We start from the raw sequence: 16147 nt of genomic DNA, 5'->3' as shown, positions 1-16147 counted from the left end.
GACCATCCTACTAAAAACATCCACAACAAGCATGAAAAGAAGAGACAAAGGTTCACCTAGCCAAAGATATCTCAAAACTTTTACTTTACCCCTAGGTTAGCCATTAATAAGAATTGAATAGTTGATTGGTCTAGTACGAATCCAAATCCAAGCCTCCAACCATGCCCAATGAAAGTTGAAGATTAAAATAAATAAATAAAATCCTTAATTCTCATCAGCCCAGATTCCAATGGGTGAGGACACAACTATAACAAGATGTAAAAGGAAATATTTGTATACTTTCAGACTGTTTACTCTTCAATGGCTTCTCTTCCCTTCAAGAAAAAGTTAGTACAAACGCAGACAGCAGAGAAGGCCTTTAGAATGGAAGATTATCAGAATTCTTTCGTTTCTTTTCCTTCCTCCAGTGCTTTTGATTGTCTATGGATTTTAGGTTAGCTAAGCTCAAGATTTCTTCTCTAGGGCTATAATGTAGTCAAACTATAAATCTTTAGCATTCATTTTTTAATCAACGATTGGTTCCAATTAACGACCGCTGTTCACAAATTAGGAGCGATCACAATCAAATAGGCAATAAGAATCTCGAACAAGTTATGCTCAATAGCGCCTCCTTTTCCTGGCGAACTAAAATCAAATACCAACAGATGAAATCATACGCAAGTTCAACTCATCTTAAACGATACTTCGACACAAAAATGCAGAACACGAGCCAAATCAGCATGAACAGAATTAGATTTTTGTTTGCATCACCAAGACAAGTCCTGTTCCAAGTCAATACTCCTATATAATAACAGATTAAACCACATCCAATCGCTACAAATCCAACAACAGAGACAGATAGATAAATAACAATCACCTGCGCCCGAATGAAACCACAGAGAGCAAAAGTGGAGAACTGGCCGGTGTAGATGCCATTGTCATCCAAATGCCCAATGTTTATCTGAACCGAAGCATGATCCTTGGAAGTAATCAGCCGATTCGTTGCGGAGCTGAATCGAAGACACAATAAGTCATAATCAAAGCTCAAATCACATGAAAATTAGCATCAAAAGCATCAAAAGCTAGCCTATAATATTACGAACCATTTTCTGGGAATATAAAGCTCTGTGATTTTTCCCTCTTCGTTCTGCATCTTGAATCAACTAATTCTTTAGAAATAGAAAACCTGCTTTAATATAACCGATCAGTGTTTCATAACAACACATACATTTGAGACCACCAAAAATGATAAAACCCTAAATTTATGAATCAAACAAAAAAAAAAAAAGTCTTTAGAGAGATCAAACCGCAGCGCAAAGAGGAAAGCGAGCTATCCGAGAGGAAGAAAGGGGCGAAATGAAGAAACCTGAAGCTTAAAACAGAAACCCTAATCTTTTTCTTTTTTCCTTTTTTTTATTAAAAATTAAAAAATAATAATAATAATAAACAATTTATTTTGAAATTAAATTATAGGTTTAAGATTCTATTAAAAATTTAAAAGAATAAATAGATTTATTCGATATAAATTAATATACAACAATTAATTTATATATATTAGGTTAAATTATATGAGAATTTCACTGTTTTTACTTACTACAAAATTTAAAATTTAAAATTGTATCGCCTAAAATTCAAATATATAATTAATAAATAATTAATTTTTTAAAACGTTGAATTTTTCAATTTATAATTAAAAATAAAAATAAAAATAGAGGACAAAATTGTAGCCTATATATGAATTCTTCAAAGGAGAAATTGCGCCATGCAACAACGGAAGGCTCTTCTGAAAAAGAACACCTGAATTCCCTCTGTAACGTTCAATCCTCCTTTAATTGCCGCCAAATTCATTCCCCTTTTCGCCCTAATTTTCCAATCCTCCCAGAAATTCTCGATTCAACAATGTCTTCCTCTCCGCCGTTCAAATCCAGACCGGAATCCAAATACACCAAGGCCAAAAGAGCGCTCCGATCCCTCGCCGTCTCCGTCGCCATTCCTCTCACCCTTACCATCGCCGTCATCTTCCTCTTCGGCCGCTCCTCCCGCCATTTCCCCAACCGCAACCGTCCGATTTGGGTGGCGCCACTCTGGCTCCTCCATCTCTCGTCGATCAGCTCCTCTTTCCTAATCGGCCTCGCCGCCTGGCTCGTTTGGGCCGATGGTGGCTTCCATTGCGGATCCAACGCTCTTCCGCTCTACATCGCGCATCTCTCACTCAGCGTCGTTTGGAATCCTCTGGTGCTCGTGATTCGCGCTCTTCTGCTTGCGTTTCTGTTCTGTGTTTTGGATTTTGTTACTCTGTATGCTTGTTATCGGACCTTCAAGCGAGTGAATCCCTTCGCTAAGGATCTGATTAAGCCTTGTTTGGCTTGGACTGCGTATCTCTGTGCTGTTACTTATGTGTTTATTGATCTTTGATTGAGGATTTTTCTTGCCATTTTTTAAACGATTTGTTCAATCAATTATCACATTGTTTAGGATGTTGTAGATTTTTTTTTTTTTTCTTTTTTCTTTATGAAACCGCAACCAAGAAGCTGTTAGAACAGCGAAGGTTTGTAAGATTAGGGGAAATGATTTATGATTTGTTTATCAAAACGTAGGTATGAACAACTCGATCTGTATTTTGGATCTCTAAAATCATGATGTGTTCTTTTGTTTGTGTTTCTTTCTTCAGAGTGATCCAGATCACACTTCGAGTTTTGTAATGTATTTTCATATGTTCGTCTAATCATTTTGTATCTGAATAACGTGTTTGAATGATTTTTTTTTTGTTTTCTTGTTTGGATTCAATTTTGTGATTCAGTCATGAACAGATATCCGATTCATATGCATGAATACAGAAAAAACCAGAACGCCAGGATTATAAATCAAATTCAAATTTTAAAATTGGAAGTTCAAGAATTGTGTAGAATTTTATATTTTTTTTTATACAAATATATCTGAAAATGGATTTTTTTAAATAAATATATTTTCTGAAAAAATAAACATAAAAGGAAGAAAATCGAATTATAATTAAATGAAGATTCCCTTGTCCTTCCCATTTGCATCTAATTTGTTGAAATATGTTTCCATGTCTTCGTTTTTAATTTATTTTTTCCTTTTTTAAATATTATTTTTTTCCTTTTTGAGGAATAGATAAATTTGTATTTTATAATTATTTATTATTATTTTTTTTCTTGGTATTCCCAAATTTAATTTGGGATTATTATTATTATTATTATTATTTTATCTCTTTTTGCAAGAACATAGTTTTTATGATGAAATTTGTTGTTAAGATTTAATGAAATTCATTCATCAATTGAAATTACATAAATTAAATTATTTCAAATTAAGTTAAAAAACTAAATGGTTATTTGGTGAAAGTTAAGGGACCAATAGTTCTTTTAATCTTTTTTTTTAATCAATTTTTACAATTACTATTTAATTACATTTGATTTTTTTAAATGTAGTTTTCTTTAATATTTTATCACAATATATATATATATATATATATAGATATATATATATAAATGTAGCTATAATTTTATATTAAAAGAGTTTATGTTTTGTTTATAATTTTTCAAACACGGACTAAATTCAACATATGAAAGTATAAATAAATAAAATATTTTCTAAAATGAAAAACAAGGAAATTAAAACTATTATCAAATGCTTATATTTTAAAAAATTAGAATATTGTCAATTAATAATTATTTCTATATATGAAATATTTGCCCAATTTTTGTTATTATTATTATTATTATTATTATTATTATTTAGATCCCTCACGTTGGACGCAGCTTCCTCCATAGACTTTTATTACGTGTCCATTATTTCTTTAACATGTCATTAAATTAATATTATTTAAATTATATTACACAATAACTTTAAATTTTTTATTTGGCAGATATATTAAATCTAAAAATTATATTTAATATTTGATTTTTATGACATTTTAGTGAATAATGTAATATATTTAATAGATAAGTATATATATTTAAAATAATTAAACAAATATTATTAGCATATAACGGATAGTAATAAATGCTCATTGATTTCAAAATATAATTTACTAAGCTACTTTAATTAATTTTAAATAATTCCAAAAATTATATTCAAATTAAAAATCAATATTAATAAAAAAAGAAATTAAATTGCCAAAGATTTTGACTTTGGTGGGACCCCATAAACTGCCTCACTTAGGTCCACGTTAAAATAAATCAATAAATGTTAACATCATGTGGGCCCCTTACCCATATGCCATGTTTTGATTTTATTTACCGTTTCACCACCACTGTAAATTTTGATGTTTATTCCATTATTGAATAAAGTTCAATTTTAAAATCAATTTACATTTATTAAATAACAAAGAAAAATATCGTTAAATAGTTTAATTTTTTTAGGATTTTTTTAAAATAACAAGACTCAGTTATATTTAGTTCCGTAACTTTTAAAATATATATTTAAATTAAAATTTTAATTTTTAGTTGAACTAAAATATTCATTAATTTACAACTACTAACTATTCTTGTTATTTTGTAATTTGTTTTCATAAATTATTTAATAAAATAATAAATTAATATTTGAACTAAAAAAGAGATTGAAATTAGAAAAAATAAAAATTATGAAAAATAAATAAAATAATAAAATAAAATAAAGTGGGTCCCAAGGGAGAAATCATCAACGACGAAAGTACTGACGATGACGACAAGAAGGAAAAAAAAAAAAAAAAAAAAAAGAATATATAAATCGCTTTACTCTCCAGATCTTTCTCATCGTCCTCGTCCCACCAACTCCGTAAAACCCTCTTCCCTGTCGATCCTGTTTTTTTCCTGTTCGGATTTCCAGATCGGAATCATTGATTTTGATTCCTGCTTGTCTTCGGAGGCCTGCCGAATCTCGTCGCCGGAGTCTGAGAAGATGATTGAGCGTATTCTTGGCCCCATTCGCATCCGTCGGATCCAGAGGGCGTTCCGCCACAGCGTCGTCACTGTCCTCTGCCTCTTCCTCACCGTCGTTGTCCTCCGTGGCATTGTCGGCGCTGGTAAGTTCGGTACTCCCGAGCAGGACTTCAACGAGATTCGTAGCCATTTCTCCTCACGTGGCCGTCGTGTTGAGGCTCGTCGTGTTTTGGAAGAGGCACAGCCGGATACCACTGCCAAGGCGGCTGATCAGTCCAACAATTACGCCACATTTGATATTTCGAAGATTTTGGTGGATGAAGGTGAGGATGAGAAGCCCGATCCGAGTAAACCCTATAGTCTTGGCCCTAAAATCTCTGATTGGGATGAACAGAGAACTGAATGGCTGAAGAACAACCCTGATTTTCCTAATTTTGTTGGCCCTAATAAACCTCGAGTTCTTTTGGTTACTGGTTCCTCGCCGAAGCCCTGTGAGAATCCTGTTGGTGATCATTACCTTTTGAAATCGATAAAGAACAAGATCGATTACTGTAGGCTCCATGGGATTGAGATTTTTTATAATATGGCGCTTCTTGATGCTGAAATGGCTGGTTTCTGGGCTAAGCTTCCATTGATTAGGAAGCTTTTGCTTTCACATCCGGAGACTGAGTTCCTATGGTGGATGGATAGTGATGCTATGTTCACTGATATGGCTTTTGAGGTTCCATGGGAACGGTATAAGGATCATAATTTTGTTCTTCACGGATGGAATGAGATGGTTTATGATCAGAAGAATTGGATTGGATTGAATACTGGAAGTTTTCTTCTGAGAAATTGCCAGTGGGCACTAGACATTCTCGACGCTTGGGCCCCAATGGGGCCGAAGGGGAAGATTAGAGATGAAGCTGGGAAGATCTTGACCAGAGAGCTGAAGGACCGACCAGTTTTCGAAGCCGATGATCAGTCAGCCATGGTGTATTTGTTGGCTACGCAGAGGGATCAATGGGGAGCAAAAGTTTACCTTGAGAATGGGTACTATTTGCACGGATATTGGGGCATTTTGGTGGATCGATACGAGGAGATGATCGAGAATCACCATCCGGGGTTCGGCGATCACCGGTGGCCTCTCGTCACCCATTTCGTCGGGTGCAAACCGTGCGGGAAGTTCGGAGATTATCCTGTTGAGCGATGTCTGAAACAGATGGACAGAGCATACAACTTTGGGGATAATCAGATTCTACAAATCTATGGCTTTACACATAAGTCACTAGCAAGCAGGAGAGTAAAGCGGGTTCGGAACGATACAAGCAATCCATTAGAAGTGAAGGATGAACTCGGGTTGCTTCACCCTGCATTCAAAGCTGTGAAGGTATCATCTTCTTCTTGATAACCATGGAAATGCTTGAATTTATAGGGGTTGATTGATGGTTATCATGAGTTCAAGTATAATAGTGTTGAAAATGGTATGGATTTGGTATATTTATATATATGTATGTATGTATATATATATATATATCAGTTACCCATAATATTGAAGAATTGTAAACTTCTTTCTTTTGTGGGGTTAAAAATCTGTCTAAATTTCATTGATTTTTAGAAGGCTTTGTTTCTTAGATCAGCTTTTGTAATGAAATGATAGGGAGTTCTTGAAGAAATCTGTTCATCAATCTGTATGAGTTGTTTATTGACATCATATTTCAATATCTCAACCTCCTCTCTAGTGGTAGCTTTCTTACATTATTGTGATATTATTGACTCAAATTTATTAGGGAAAAGTTCAATCTTTTACCCCTTCCAACCACCATTTGAGGGGAGAACGGAGACGATAACGATACTTTGCTTCATAGTATTTATTGATATAGGCCCGAGATGTTTATATTCGAATCTTATTAGAAAAAAAAGATGGTAGAAATCATATGATAGACTCGAAGGCCCCGGAAATGTTTGGAGGTGTTCGTAGTTCCTGCAAATAAGGATAAAATTTCATTCAGGATTGCAATTATTACCTATGACGATAATTTATGAACCTATGCGTAACCAATAATTGAGACGGTAAAAAGTTTCAATGAAGCTCTAAATCGAGAGGTCGGTCAGAAGTTCAGAATCTTCTCAAATTTCACTTTTCACTTTAACTTCTCAAATTAATTGAACGGAAAAGAAAAAAAAAATTAATGTCTTTTTTCAATTTTTATTTATTTATTGTATTTTCTTACCGTTTTACCCTAAACTGTGATTTTCCCTCGTGATTTAATAAGTTAATTCAATTTATTAATTACTCATTGACCTAAATCAGTTGTGGTAAGTAATTTTTCAGTTAAACATATAACAAAAATTATATATATTCACTTTTGTTTAATTAAGTATAAAAATAATATCATTAAATTGGTATTCATTAAACCATTTTTCATTCCAAGATTTATTCTCAATTTGTGTTCTAATTATGTATCTATTTTTATTTTAAATTTCTTCTCTATCTTTGGTGATGCAAATTTCTAGCTATTTGTACATTAATTTAACCTAATTTTCATTTTTTTATATATATATATATATATATCAATGACTAATCACTGATAAACTTATATTATCCTTGATTGTTTGCAGACTCTTTGACTATTATGTTTATTATTATATACATATACCATATTAATAGAATATAAAATTTCCATAATAATAGAATATAAAATTTCCTTCGACTGCGTAGCTGCTCTAGTATGTACTACGAGCCCTATGTTCTACACATCTAACCTGCTCACGGAGTTCATCAATCCTACATGGTATACACGGTCATATTTTATTTTATTTACTGTTAGATGATTACTTGCATGTTCATTACAACGGAGGGTAAGTTCTGGGTGGAAAGAATGGCACAGTTCAAAATTGATACAATCTACCTTCGTCCTTAAGAGTTTCAGCTGACTGCACCGATGTCAAAACACCGCTTGCAGAGGGTGGGATGTTCTGGGAAAGATCCAACTCGTAGATACACCAATCCAGACTTTGCTCCCTTCAATGAGGCACTCTCCACTGTATGGTATGTTCTCCATCAGCTCATTCTCTATGACTCGATGAATCTCGACCTGAATGTGTCATTTTGACAAAACATGAATGTCAAGACATTTTTTGACATTTCGAAAACTGGATGGCAATGTTAAGAATGATTCAAATCTTTCAGCTAAGTGACAATCGGATGAAACAATCGCTAAGTCAACAACTTCACGTCGTGACTTGTGACAAAAATCGAAGTTATACAGCTAGGACAAGACGAAGTCGTTATAGGGTAATACAGTAAATCGTTGAATTTTAAAATACAGAACCAAAATGGTGGTAGTTTATGCATGTGGCAAAAGAAAAACAATGTTAGGATACCTGAGATGTAATAAAGATTCTTTGCAAAGTGTCCGCGTCATGGTTGGATTCACACAACTTAGAAGCCAGACCGTCTCCAGAGGTATGCAGATGGACTTTTAGCCTCTAAGCTTGAACCGATCAACTTTCCGGTTCGAGCAACTTCCAGGACTTTATTCACCTCGGTTCTTAGCTGATCGAAGTGTAAATAATTAGAAAATCATCCCAAATTCGAGGTTCTATAGATTAGTTTAGTTCATATTCGTCAACATATTGTGATATTTGCAGTTTTGATTATAAATTCATTACAGAAAATAAATACCTCAAGAATATTTGCTCAGAAATCAATTTCTTCTCTTGGAAGAGAAAGCCTAGTCTTATTTAAGCTTGGCCACCTTGATTCGAAGACAAATTTTGCAACAGAACCATCATCGTTTTTATGTTGGAAGGGTATATTCTGCCACACATCCTCAGCCAAATGAGGCAATATTGGAGCAATTATTCTTGCTATGGAAAGAACATGAGCTGCAAGAACTGTTTGACAACTTCTCCTAGTAAAACTTGTGGATCCCCTGAAATGGTTGACAAAATGAGCAGTTTGCTAATGAAAAAGAACCCCTTAATGAACTAAATAAAAAATGGAATTCTTGTAATCAACTTAATGGAAAGTAAGCAGCCACATTAAATTTTGATGGAGAACTATAAAGTTCTGTGAACACGAGCGCGAATTGGTTTCCACGACCATGGGCATGACCAATAAACAGTCGATAATACATATAGTGACTTCACAAGGATAACAGCAACTGGACACAGTGACGAAACTTTTACAGCATCGATCATGAAGTAACAAGTCATAATTAAATTTTTTTTTGGACATTTTCATTGGGTGGCTTTTCCAATGTCTCCATAGCGCTGCAAAAGTTAAACAACATACTTGGAGAAANAAACACTTTTGCCGAAGAGCTTCCTCAAAAACGAAATGAAGAAACAGAACCCCTCCTAAATGATGCAGAAATTATTTGTGATAATACCTGAAAAACATGTAACATGAGTACATTAACATAAGGCAATCCAGAATAAGGGTCGTAGTAGATTTGATCAATAAGGTAAACACCATTTTCCACAACTGAACAGCGAGAAGTACCTCTTAAAACAAAATTTGTCGTCTTTTCTTTCCAACCAAAAAGGAAAAACAAGAACAGGTCAAACGAAACAACCCATAAGGTTTTGTCCTCTTTAGGTTTTTCACTTCGACAGATTTCCACACCTTATAAAAAATGTTTAGTTCTCCTCTCCAACCAATATGGGATCTCATAATCTACTTCCCCTTCAAGGCTAGCATCCTCGCACTCGTTCCCTTCTCCAATCAATGTGGGACCCCTCAGTCCACCACCTTCAAGGCCCAGCGTCTTTTCTAACAAGGCTCACGATGTCTGGCTTTAATACTATTTATAACTGTTTAAGCCCACCTAGCAGATATTGTCTTTTTGGGTTTTTCCTTTCGGGCTTCCTCTTAAAGTTTTTAAAATGCTTCTACTATCGAGAGGCTCTAGCCCTACTTTGACCAGTATCTCACCATCTGATGACTGACTCTGATACCATTTATAATGACTCAAACTCACTATCTGCTAGCAGTAGCCTTGGCCATACACAAATATAAGCAATTGAACCACTACAGTCTCTGAACTAAACAAGCAGGAGATGAAGTACTCAAATAACTCCGCAAGAACATCATTCATCATAAAAAAAAAAAAAAACAAGGAAACGGCACATAGGGATAGAAAAAAAGACGTAATCGTTCTTGCATTTTCGAAGTGGACTACTTCGTAATTCAAACAGATTGGCGCACACATAGAGATACAGAAGGGAAGAGAGAAATTGTACTCCATAAGAAGGCGTTTGAATCAGAGATTTAGTGGCTTCCTTGCACTTCAATGCCGAAGAGCCAGCGGCAAACGACGAGATCGGCGGCATATTAGCCTCAATTATTTTGCAGAGCCTCTTGTTCTTCATCCTCGGAGCGATAGGAAGCATGAGAGAGTAAACTAATGTTTTTCATTTTTGTAAAAATGACGCATGTTATTCCTTTGGGGAATTAAACTTTAAATATTTTGAAAATTAACGCGGAATAATTCTAAATATCAATATTTAAATTACGAACTTTTTTTTTTGTTAAAAATAAATTAGGTTCTAAAAAATATTAAAAAAAAAATCGACTATTTAGACCATATTCTTTTTTTCATCAAAGTTATAATTTAATCATCTTTTTATAATATTTCACTTAGTCAATAATTTATGGGTTTTTTCAAGTATATTATATTGAACGATTAGATCACAAGGATCATGATCGGAAATTGTTTGATTATCTTATTTTGATTCTCGAATAATTCATATCACTTAAGCTTCTACTATAACACAAAATATTTGCAATTCATCTTCGTTTAGTTTGACAAATAGACGTTTTTACTTGTAACAGTTGTTTTCGTTTAGCTAATATAAAAGCTAAGCGATAATAATTGAAGGTTTGGTCTTCGGTCTACCATTCCAAAGTAAATGCCTAACTAGCATGGTAACAAGACTGAGGAAGATACTAGCTAGTGAAGCCTAGAAAGCTTGTTGCATGATCAATCAAGCTAAGTTAAGAGGTCGTCCTTCCATCAATCAAGCAACTAACCAATCGATTTCAAAGCAAAGAGTATAGGCTTGCAAATGAGTTTCACACTATTTTCAACCGATCCCTAATCTCCTAATCTTTTCTTTAGAACGAAGCTGAAGTACACCAAAAAAAAATAAAAGAGGTGGGATCATAGGTGAAGACAGTCCACCCAAAAAAAAATAAAAGAGTTGAGATCGTAGGTGAAGATGGGCGATATTTTAATAAGTAAATTAACGTCTGGTATGAATGGAAAGATAGCATCCATGGGCCATCTCAGGATCTCATTTGCTCATGCTCTACCAGTCAAATGTGCAACAACAACTTGTTTATTGTCTTTCACAATCTCTCTTCCACACCAACAAAGGGAAAGGAAGAGAACAAGAAAAAAAGCTGTTCTACAGAACAAATTCCTGAGAAGTAGAAAGCAGAACTCATCATGTAAGAGTGGAAGCTTTCATAGAACACATAAAAATTTCCAAACCTAAAAGGAAACTTGATGATCATCATCATCCTAAGGGTCTGCCAAGCACAGCAGCACTTATCTAAGCTTACCCAAAACCACCGCTTATAGGGAAGAGGTAACTTTGAGCAAAGACTGAGCTTGAATCGGCGACAGATTAGTTTGGCAAAAGCTTTGCCAAGCCTCCTGTTTCTCTTCCTCGTTTGCCGTGAATGCTTTGAACACTCCCATCACGATACTCCGAGCTGCTTCCCTTGCCTCAGGTAGCCTATCGTTTAGCAAATCTGCAGCCATTTGAAGCAATGGGACAATCCCATATTGGTTCATTTCTTCCAGGTCCTTGAAGAAATTGGCAGCAACCCATGTTAAAATTCATCAGTTCAGTCCAGTTTTTGAACAAAAATGAGAAGAATCAAGGCAATAAGCAAGAATTTTTGTACCATCTTAGAGACACAATTGGAGATTGGAATGGCGGCTTTGGCTCTGACTCTNTGCTCAGAAATCAATTTCTTCTCTTGGAAGAGAAAGCCTAGTCTTATTTAAGCTTGGCCACCTTGATTCGAAGACAAATTTTGCAACAGAACCATCATCGTTTTTATGTTGGAAGGGTATATTCTGCCACACATCCTCAGCCAAATGAGGCAATATTGGAGCAATTATTCTTGCTATGGAAAGAACATGAGCTGCAAGAACTGTTTGACAACTTCTCCTAGTAAAACTTGTGGATCCCCTGAAATGGTTGACAAAATGAGCAGTTTGCTAATGAAAAAGAACCCCTTAATGAACTAAATAAAAAATGGAATTCTTGTAATCAACTTAATGGAAAGTAAGCAGCCACATTAAATTTTGATGGAGAACTATAAAGTTCTGTGAACACGAGCGCGAATTGGTTTCCACGACCATGGGCATGACCAATAAACAGTCGATAATACATATAGTGACTTCACAAGGATAACAGCAACTGGACACAGTGACGAAACTTTTACAGCATCGATCATGAAGTAACAAGTCATAATTAAATTTTTTTTTGGACATTTTCATTGGGTGGCTTTTCCAATGTCTCCATAGCGCTGCAAAAGTTAAACAACATACTTGGAGAAATTTTGAAGAAGAGTCCTAATCAATTTTCTATGAAGAGTAATTCCCACGAAATACTAAACCAGCACTCAGAAATCATCAAACACGAACATGCTCACATAGACATAATGTTGACATGAACTAAAATTATCATATACCGATTAATCACTCATTATGCTAGAAAAATAGAGCATGGGAAGGACAAGGTTGAGGTGATGAAGAAATTGCCTTAAATGACGCCATCTGAGCTTTCACCGTAGTAGCTTTAGCAAACTTGGCAGCCTTATCTCTCAATTTAATTGGGGTAAGATTCTTCCTGGCTTCTTTATCCAATGACTGCAGAACTGAATAACTTAAGATTACAGTTAAGTTTTTTGACATCTGTCCCTCAAAACCTAAGACGTTGTTCAATAAAGGCTCGTCATGGAGGCTAACTAATGAAAAAGATACTTGCCTTTTAACTCAATTGGAAGGCCATGGCAGTCCCATCCAGGCACAAAACGAACTTTATAGCTTTGAAGGAGCTATTAAGAGAAGAAAATAAAATGAAAAAGAAATATTAGTTACAAATATTTTAAATGGAAAAAAAAAGTTTGTTCTTCGAAAAATTAAGTAGCTATTGAAGGGAGAAGGAATCATGAGCTCAAATTAGATGCAAAAATTCGGTCTGTATATAAATTTCAAGCCAACAATAACCAGAGCTCAAACTCAACAGAATTTCAGTGAGGAATNTTTGAATCAGAGATTTAGTGGCTTCCTTGCACTTCAATGCCGAAGAGCCAGCGGCAAACGACGAGATCGGCGGCATATTAGCCTCAATTATTTTGCAGAGCCTCTTGTTCTTCATCCTCGGAGCGATAGGAAGCATGAGAGAGTAAACTAATGTTTTTCATTTTTGTAAAAATGACGCATGTTATTCCTTTGGGGAATTAAACTTTAAATATTTTGAAAATTAACGCGGAATAATTCTAAATATCAATATTTAAATTACGAACTTTTTTTTTTGTTAAAAATAAATTAGGTTCTAAAAAATATTAAAAAAAAAATCGACTATTTAGACCANCGGTCTGTATATAAATTTCAAGCCAACAATAACCAGAGCTCAAACTCAACAGAATTTCAGTGAGGAATTGAAACTAATTACCAGGGATCCAAAACATACAATATTAACATATTCCAGCTTTTTTTTTTCTTTCTGGTGTGTTGTCTGATTTAAATTAAGTATGTCTAAAATGAAGGAATTAACCTTTTTTTTTTTCTTTCTGGTGTGTTGTCTGATTTAAATTAAGTATGTCTAAAATGAAGGAATTAACCTTGTAACGATTAATTATATCCTTTAAAATCTTATTCAAAGCATGGCCCATGTGAAGATCTCCGTTGGCATATGGAGGACCATGATGAAGAATGAAGTTTTCCTGGGACCAAATATCAACAAATAAGTTAATGTGAATAGGGCAAAAAAGAAGGAACGATATCCTGAGACTGTGGAACATACTCCAGTATTTCTTTCAACAACTCGGTCGAAAACTTGATGGTCGTCCCATATTTACTGAATTTCAGGCTCCCTAACTGAAGAATTTGCTGTCATGCCAACATAGTCTTCGGCAGATCAACAGTATGCTTGTATTTTCCATCTCCTTCATTTGTCTCTGTACAAACTCAAGCCATCCAAGAAATTATTCAAGAAGTCATGTAATTTATTCAAGAAGTCATGTAATTTATTAAAATCACAAGCTTGGGTTTGAAGGGGAATGTAGTACATAATTGCGGAGGCTATGCACCTTTAGATGCTGTCTTTGCTGCCATAACAGGCCCTCTAGACCTTCTCTTTGAGGAAGGTAGGAACTCATTGTTTAAATAGGTAGAGTAAACACTTTTGCCGAAGAGCTTCCTCAAAAACGAAATGAAGAAACAGAACCCCTCCTAAATGATGCAGAAATTATTTGTGATAATACCTGAAAAACATGTAACATGAGTACATTAACATAAGGCAATCCAGAATAAGGGTCGTAGTAGATTTGATCAATAAGGTAAACACCATTTTCCACAACTGAACAGCGAGAAGTACCTCTTAAAACAAAATTTGTCGTCTTTTCTTTCCAACCAAAAAGGAAAAACAAGAACAGGTCAAACGATATAAATAAAGATATAAATAAAGAAACAACCCATAAGGTTTTGTCCTCTTTAGGTTTTTCACTTCGACAGATTTCCACACCTTATAAAAAATGTTTAGTTCTCCTCTCCAACCAATATGGGATCTCATAATCTACTTCCCCTTCAAGGCTAGCATCCTCGCACTCGTTCCCTTCTCCAATCAATGTGGGACCCCTCAGTCCACCACCTTCAAGGCCCAGCGTCTTTTCTAACAAGGCTCACGATGTCTGGCTTTAATACTATTTATAACTGTTTAAGCCCACCTAGCAGATATTGTCTTTTTGGGTTTTTCCTTTCGGGCTTCCTCTTAAAGTTTTTAAAATGCTTCTACTATCGAGAGGCTCTAGCCCTACTTTGACCAGTATCTCACCATCTGATGACTGACTCTGATACCATTTATAATGACTCAAACTCACTATCTGCTAGCAGTAGCCTTGGCCATACACAAATATAAGCAATTGAACCACTACAGTCTCTGAACTAAACAAGCAGGAGATGAAGTACTCAAATAACTCCGCAAGAACATCATTCATCATAAAAAAAAAAAAAAACAAGGAAACGGCACATAGGGATAGAAAAAAAGACGTAATCGTTCTTGCATTTTCGAAGTGGACTACTTCGTAATTCAAACAGATTGGCGCACACATAGAGATACAGAAGGGAAGAGAGAAATTGTACTCCATAAGAAGGCGTTTGAATCAGAGATTTAGTGGCTTCCTTGCACTTCAATGCCGAAGAGCCAGCGGCAAACGACGAGATCGGCGGCATATTAGCCTCAATTATTTTGCAGAGCCTCTTGTTCTTCATCCTCGGAGCGATAGGAAGCATGAGAGAGTAAACTAATGTTTTTCATTTTTGTAAAAATGACGCATGTTATTCCTTTGGGGAATTAAACTTTAAATATTTTGAAAATTAACGCGGAATAATTCTAAATATCAATATTTAAATTACGAACTTTTTTTTTTGTTAAAAATAAATTAGGTTCTAAAAAATATTAAAAAAAAAATCGACTATTTAGACCATATTCTTTTTTTCATCAAAGTTATAATTTAATCATCTTTTTATAATATTTCACTTAGTCAATAATTTATGGGTTTTTTCAAGTATATTATATTGAACGATTAGATCACAAGGATCATGATCGGAAATTGTTTGATTATCTTATTTTGATTCTCGAATAATTCATATCACTTAAGCTTCTACTATAACACAAAATATTTGCAATTCATCTTCGTTTAGTTTGACAAATAGACGTTTTTACTTGTAACAGTTGTTTTCGTTTAGCTAATATAAAAGCTAAGCGATAATAATTGAAGGTTTGGTCTTCGGTCTACCATTCCAAAGTAAATGCCTAACTAGCATGGTAACAAGACTGAGGAAGATACTAGCTAGTGAAGCCTAGAAAGCTTGTTGCATGATCAATCAAGCTAAGTTAAGAGGTCGTCCTTCCATCAATCAAGCAACTAACCAATCGATTTCAAAGCAAAGAGTATAGGCTTGCAAATGAGTTTCACACTATTTTCAACCGATCCCTAATCTCCTAATCTTTTCTTTAGAACGAAGCTGAAGTACACCAAAAAAAAATAAAAGAGGTGGGAT

General features: G+C 34.6%; 3 protein-coding genes, 1 long non-coding RNA gene and 1 pseudogene across 4 annotated transcripts in view; 2 read left to right on the top strand and 3 right to left on the bottom strand.

Annotated features, from left to right (window-relative positions):
* Positions 1–1394, bottom strand: part of LOC111474210 (40S ribosomal protein S21-2-like) — a 2932-nt gene extending 1538 nt beyond the window's left edge. The window contains exons 1-3 of the mRNA XM_023119406.1: positions 1287–1394; positions 1083–1165; positions 857–989 (exon numbers count right to left, since the gene is read on the bottom strand). Of these exons, the coding sequence (XP_022975174.1) occupies positions 857–989; positions 1083–1132 (183 nt within the window). The 5' untranslated portion in view covers positions 1133–1165; positions 1287–1394. The remainder of the gene's footprint in view (positions 1–856; positions 990–1082; positions 1166–1286) is intronic.
* Positions 1395–1714: 320 nt separating this feature from the next.
* On the top strand, positions 1715–2715 carry LOC111474208 (translocator protein homolog). The gene has a single exon (XM_023119404.1). The coding sequence runs from the start codon at positions 1879–1881 to the stop codon at positions 2392–2394; it is 516 nt and encodes a 171-aa protein (XP_022975172.1). The 5' UTR covers positions 1715–1878; the 3' UTR covers positions 2395–2715.
* Positions 2716–4730: 2015 nt separating this feature from the next.
* On the top strand, positions 4731–6565 carry LOC111474209 (xyloglucan 6-xylosyltransferase 2-like). Its single transcript, XM_023119405.1, has one exon. The coding sequence runs from the start codon at positions 4876–4878 to the stop codon at positions 6241–6243; it is 1368 nt and encodes a 455-aa protein (XP_022975173.1). The 5' UTR covers positions 4731–4875; the 3' UTR covers positions 6244–6565.
* A 1085-nt stretch (positions 6566–7650) lies between these two features.
* LOC111474203 lies at positions 7651–15355 on the bottom strand (annotated as a pseudogene).
* On the bottom strand, positions 11163–11808 carry LOC111474207. The gene is made up of 2 exons (XR_002715905.1): positions 11758–11808; positions 11163–11656 (listed from the first exon to the last, which is right to left on the bottom strand). It is a non-coding gene; the product is annotated as an uncharacterized LOC111474207 (long non-coding RNA).
* Positions 15356–16147: the final 792 nt, after the last annotated feature.

Source organism: Cucurbita maxima, unplaced genomic scaffold (assembly GCF_002738345.1).
Source record: "Cucurbita maxima cultivar Rimu unplaced genomic scaffold, Cmax_1.0 Cma_Scf00269, whole genome shotgun sequence".
Classification (NCBI taxonomy): Eukaryota; Viridiplantae; Streptophyta; class Magnoliopsida; order Cucurbitales; family Cucurbitaceae; genus Cucurbita; species Cucurbita maxima.
This window is presented reverse-complemented; position numbering and strand designations above follow the sequence as displayed.